The following is a 6,217-nucleotide window of genomic DNA, read 5'->3' on the forward strand; positions in this document are numbered from 1 at the left end:
ACCTCGGCCATCTGGACTCGCATTCAGCAGGATTACTCGGATGACCCCGTCACGCATGGACAAACTTTCGGTTCCACCTCCGATTGGTGGGACGACATCATTGCTGGGAAGTCCACGGACTACAAACGCCGGCTTAGCGGACGTCTCCTATATGTCCTTTGGAACGCCTGGAAGGAAAGAAACAGACGCATCTTCACCGGTCGGCGCCTCACCTTCCTTGAGGTGGCTTCACTCGCAAGGGACGACATCGCGCAAAGAGACCTTGCCTTTGCCGCCTTCAGGCAGGATATCCCGGCCGAGCCGGATTAGGGTTTTTTTTTGCCTTTTTGGGTGGTTTCTCGCATGTTTACACCTTACCACAAACATGCAAATCCTTTGTACAGTTGTATAGTTTTCCCTCTTACTTAATGAAAAGGCAGTGCTCCTGCCGGTTGCTCCAAAAAATTTAATACTGCTTGTAATTGGTATAAGAAAACGAGACAGACGTATTAAACAAAATGTCGCAACATCTTCCAACTGCTTGCTATAGCACAAGTTAATAATTTCTTTCTTCAGTTATATTTTTTTTAATTTCCTCACAAACCTCTTTCTCCAACTATTTTGTGTGTCATGCACACGAATTGAAGGGATCCTGTTTCTAAGTATTACTCCATGGTGTTCAACTACAAGCTGATTTCAAGATTTTTTTTGCCAGAAACAGGACAGGTATTGTTCTAACTTCGAGGCCTCAAAACTTCCCAAATAATTTTCCGAATAGCTTATGCCATGTTCTCGAGCTAACTCGCTGGATCTGGTTAGTGCAGGTTCAATGCTTTCTGCAAGCTTGCTTCCTATCTTATTTTTGTTCAAGGCCATAATCGAGTAAGCATAGGAAAATAAGAGCTAAAATTTCATGTTTCATATCAATTCGATCCACATGCAACTTATAAAAGTATTTATTATAGGCAATGCTATTTGGAGACCAAGCACTATGCCAGTTCTGTTATAAAATAGAGCACCATGTCAGCGAATTATGTGGTGATGTCTTGATTCAGTCGAACTAATTACTAGAACAATTAAGCGTGTGTGCAGCCGGTAATCTGGAGTCTTGGAATGACACGTTTTTTCTGTACACATGTGTGCTATATAATTAGTTTGTGCTTGTCGACCGTCTCTTGTTTAAACTGTAACCCAACTATTTAGGCTGTCTTACTACATGGCAAAAGTCGTGGTATCATGGTTACTCTAACTATATCACTAAATGATGTTGTCTGCCTGCATTGTTCAAGATTATCATCTATATCACTGAATGTTGTTGACTCCCTACTTCTTACTGCCAAGAACAATCGGCTCAAATCATCAAAAGAGAACATGACAAATTTAAAGAGGGATAAATCGATAGAGAGAAGTGTGTTTAATTAGCAGGAGCTTTCCCTCTAATTCATCTCCTTCCATAAATGGACAAGATAAAGAGGAGAACACACTTATGTTGTTCCTACCAACAAAGGAAAATAAAACAGAAGAACAACACTCAGCTCTTACCCTTTTTTTCTTGAGGAATTTGCTTATCTAGCATTTAGCTAGAATGATGTGTTTGTATGAGAATAGGGTAGTGGCCAGCTCATGCACATTAAATGGGTATATGTGTAACGACTCATGTTATCCTCTTACAATGTTAGGATGACCAAATCTCGCAACCCTAAACTAGCATCTCTCCTAACTTAAGCAGGCATACACAATATAAGATGATTGAAGAAAAGTATAATCAGTCAATCACGATACGACGCGACGTGCCGCCGCGCCGATCATTGATAGTATTCAACTACACCTAACCTCAAACATCCTACAAAAAATTTAGAATATAAAATTTTGGGATCAGAGAATGACCACTCTCAGTAATTATTGTCAAATTATAGGTAAGGTCGATTATATTAAATTTCTAATGGTTCCATTACTTAGTCTGTTTCCTCTTAATCTCATGTGTGACATTTAGTTGCACACAAAACAATAGTTCAATTGCACTGATAAAACTATAACTACAGGACGCATGATTCAAAATAGTGGAATTGCACTACCGTAGTGAAAATTCACAACTTGTAGAAAGTGTAACTACGCATAAAATGTATAATCCACAAAAAGTTGTACTTACATTTTTTTACCAAAAACAGTTTTTATACCTAACAAAAATTGCAAAAAAAATATAGGCATACATAAATAAAAATCAAAATTATCCAAAATATAAATGCAAAATAGCAAACAATAGAACAAAAAAAATCAAATTTATGATTGTGCAACCACTGTTGTAATGAGTACTTGCTATAGTTTTGTGTCCAAGTGTGATGTTTATGGATTTCAATAAAAAATGGTTGAAAGGTTCTTTCTCAATCTTTATTAAATTCAACGTGACCAACGTTTTCTTTGATGTCATAGACAATTTAAATGATGCAAATGAAATCATGTGTATACATATAGCTTGATACTTAACTTTAAAACGTATTTCTAAGGTGATGTACTTAACGTTACTTATATATCCCGACATTTCGATGGAGTCACATAAAGGTGCAACCTATAAATGAGAATTGTGTGACCGCAAATCAGCAAATTGTGAATCAAGTCAGTGGCACGCGGACGATAGCATGCAAGTTCAGGTCCTTCTTCCGTCGCACAGTGATGCCCATCTCCTCCACCATATCCAGCTCACTTGGCTTCATCCCTTCCGGGAGCTCCCAGTCGAAGTGGTAGAGAAGCGAGGCGAGCACGATCTCCATGCTGGCATGTCCAAACGCAATTCCGGGGCACATCCTTCGTCCCGCACCAAACGGTATGTACTCAAAGTCTGTGGCCTTGAAGTCTACGGTGGTAGAATCGAACCTCTCCGGCTTGAACTCCTCGGGGTCAGCCCAGTGCTTTGGGTCCCTGCCGATCGCCCATGCGTTCACGAGAACGGTTGTGCCTTTCAACACGTCATACCCCAGAATTTTGCACGACTCCATGGCCTCCCGCGGAATTAGCAACGGGGCCGGTGGATGCAGTCTCAGCGTCTCCTTGATGACAAGTCTGAGATATTTGAGGTTGGCCAAGTCATCCTCTGTCACCTTAGGTTTTCCTTTGAGGTTATTGCGTACTTCTGCTTGTGCCTTTTGCATCACAACCGGGTACCTCATAAGTTCCGACATCGCCCATTGGAGAGTTGTCGCTGACGTCTCGCTCCCGGCACTAAATAAATCCTACAAAGATACCAATATAAACAGATTAGGGGAAGCAAATTCCACTCAATAATCTGCATGCAGTTGCATGCATGTTAGTACTTTAATTACTCCACTACACTACACTATAAGTAGTCTACTCCCTCGGTCCCAGTTCATACGTGCAAGCCCTATGAACTTGGAGGGAGGGAGTAAGTGACAGCCTAGACATAAGTGTCAACGGATGGAATGAAGTGGGATTGAAAATCTCGAATTGACGGACCAAAAAGAAGAGACAAGCAAATATACATTTAGCATCTCTCGGAAGAAACAATTGCTGTACTTACAAGGATAACCGCTTTGATGATTCCCATGGTGAGAGGCACCTCGAGGCCACCCTCCTTCTGTATCCTCAAGAGCACCTCCACCAGGTCCTCTCCCTCTTCCACCGCGCCCTTTGCGGCCGCAGCTGCCCTCTGCTCCTCGTGCTGCTTGATGGCGTAATCCATGAGCTCGAAGCACTTGCGGTGGCTCTCATGTGCAAGCCGCGCTGTGCCGCTGATGAAGCCCGCGAGCCGCGACGAGGGGAAGAGGTCGCCGAGGGTGAACCCCGAGACGAGCTTGACTCCCTCCTCGAGGATCTGCAGGAACTCCTCGCGCTTCTTGAACCTGTCCCCGATCATGGTGCGCACGGCGGAGTCGGTGATGAGCACGGCGATCCGCTCGCTGACGTTGACGGGCTGGCCGGTGGACGCCAAGTCCGTGACGGCGGACACGAGGCGGCCGACCTCCTCCTCTCGGATGCCGCGGAAGGACTGCACGCGGCGCGGGCTGAGGAGCTCGAGGATGCAGATCTTGCGGACCTGCCGCCAGAGGGCGCCGTAGCGGCCGAAGACGACGCCTTGGCCGTCGGCCATCATGATCTTCATGGTGGGGTTCCAGGGGCGGGTGGCCAGGACGGCGTCGTGCGTCTTCATGACCTCGCGGGCGGCGTCGGGGGAGGTGGCGACCACCACGGAGACCTCACCGAGCTTGAGGTACATGAGCGGGGCGTCCAGTCGGCGCGCGAGGTCGGCCATTACGCGGTGCGCGAGCGGGCTGCTGGCCAGGTGGTGCAGGCTGCCGAAGATCGGAAGCTGCCACGGGCCAGGCGGCAGACGCACGCCGTCATCGCCGCCGCCGCGTTTCCTGAGCAGCTTGAGGACCAGGAGAGGGACGACTAGAGCCAGGAAGAGGTAGAGGTAGTGCGCTTGTTGCTCCATGGTGATGGACTGATGGGCAGTGTTTGAGACTTTGAGTGACTTAAGGTCCGTCAGGTCTTATATATAGCACCACAACGTACGGTAGGGTTAGTATATAAAGGAGACTGAAGTTGCCGAACACATCCAAAGTATCATAACTATTGTCGTGATTTCAATTTAAATTTAAACTATTCCCTCTGTCTCACAATCGTTATATAAGTTTATCAAGATTTGAATATATCTAAACACTAAATAGTATCTAGATATATTGAAATTTTAACAAACCTTGAACAATCTTCGTGGAACGGAAGTACTAGTAAAAGTAGAACAAGAATTATAAAAGGATGGGGTATTTCTCCATGTGAGCTAGTGGATGGTCGAAACGACATGCCCCTTTGGCGTCCCATACTTGTTTAGTTATATATGCCGCTTTCCGGTGACTCGATTAAATGGTTTTAATTATGTGGTAATTAACCTGTAGAGTGCTCATGAATATTCATATACACACTGCCGTAAGAAACTGTTTTCATCCAAGCTAGACCAGTGGCATCACACCTGGTGATGATCGGAACGGGTAGGAAAGGCGAAGCGCTCGTTCTTTTTCGCGTTAAGCGAGGGCACAATAATCGCGGACCATGATGTATGGGTGGTTTGGTTTTGGCCGTACGCGACGTCACGCGACGTCGATCTTCGCCGGCCGGCCGGCAGGCTCGGAGACCCGATCCTCCGGCGACAGCAGAAATCCCAAGCCTGACAATTAGGTCGCGCCACGGGCAGCAGCGACTCATTCGTTCTCTAGTTTGTAAAGGGACATCTATATATCCATCGTTCTTGCTAGCAGCATGTATATATAGCACAACGACACGACGGCATCACTTGGATCTCGATCCGATGCTCGACCAGTCGACTCGCTTTGATCCGTCAGTGAATCCCGATTTGTCTCCATATGTATTGACTCGTTCAAAACCAAAAACCCAAATTAGTAAATGAATGTTGCTTCCGACAACCTCTCCATCACCAGTCAAAACTCTGTCCCCTATCATTCGTCTGGTGTTTCTGTATTTAGGTAAAGTACATATTTCGCTTACTGTTAGAAATTTAGGTCGAAAATCATTCTCCTATCATTTGTCTGGTATTTCTGTATTTGGGTAGTTTCTGTCTTTGTAGACTTTTTCATGTGAGTTTCAAGTATTAAACACTTTAGAAAAGACATCAAGTCATTTAATGAAGATTTGAAGGAAATCAAACAACTTCATAATTGGAAGATTCACCATCACTGCCTCGGGAAACTGCCACTGCTAGGGAAATGCTTATAACCGGAAAAAACTCGCATGGTGCAAAATTGAAAGTGCACCGCTGGTAATCCGAATCGCTAATGAGCAAAAAAAAAATCGATCAGCTCGTCAAATGGTCTCCGGCTCTCCGCATCCCATACCACTGACACACAAATTAAATTACATCGTTGGTATTTCCTTCCAGGTCCGATCAGGGGATTTGAAAATAGCAGTGAGCGTGGACTATTTCTAGGCATCACAGTTGTACGACAAAGCAATGATAGAGTGGCACAAACGGTCTGTCATTGTTTCTTCTCTAAAACTGGTGGGAGACCTCGACGGTGTGGGCCATGTGCATGGCATTCACCTCCTCGAGCTGGGCGGCATCAGACCTCGCCCGCAACACCGGGTCGAATGAGGTGAGGAGAGCAGCCTGCTCTGTGGACATCAGCAGCTCCGACGTGACCTCCTCCCCGTCTTCATCATCGAAGTCGAGATCCATCTCATCGTCCTTCGTTGAAGGCGACGGATCCGGAGC

At 45.6% G+C, this 6,217-nt stretch overlaps 1 protein-coding gene across 1 annotated transcript; it reads right to left on the reverse strand.

Annotated features, from left to right (window-relative positions):
- Positions 1 to 2,588: 2,588 nt before the first annotated feature.
- On the reverse strand, positions 2,589 to 4,426 carry LOC124696719 (premnaspirodiene oxygenase-like). Its single transcript, XM_047229403.1, has 3 exons — positions 3,512 to 4,426; positions 2,950 to 3,206; positions 2,589 to 2,895 (listed from the first exon to the last, which is right to left on the reverse strand). The coding sequence occupies exons 1-3, from the start codon at positions 4,424 to 4,426 to the stop codon at positions 2,589 to 2,591; spliced, it is 1,479 nt and encodes a 492-aa protein (XP_047085359.1).
- Positions 4,427 to 6,217: the final 1,791 nt, after the last annotated feature.

This window comes from Lolium rigidum, chromosome 3 (genome assembly GCF_022539505.1).
Source record: "Lolium rigidum isolate FL_2022 chromosome 3, APGP_CSIRO_Lrig_0.1, whole genome shotgun sequence".
Taxonomy (NCBI): Eukaryota; Viridiplantae; Streptophyta; class Magnoliopsida; order Poales; family Poaceae; genus Lolium; species Lolium rigidum.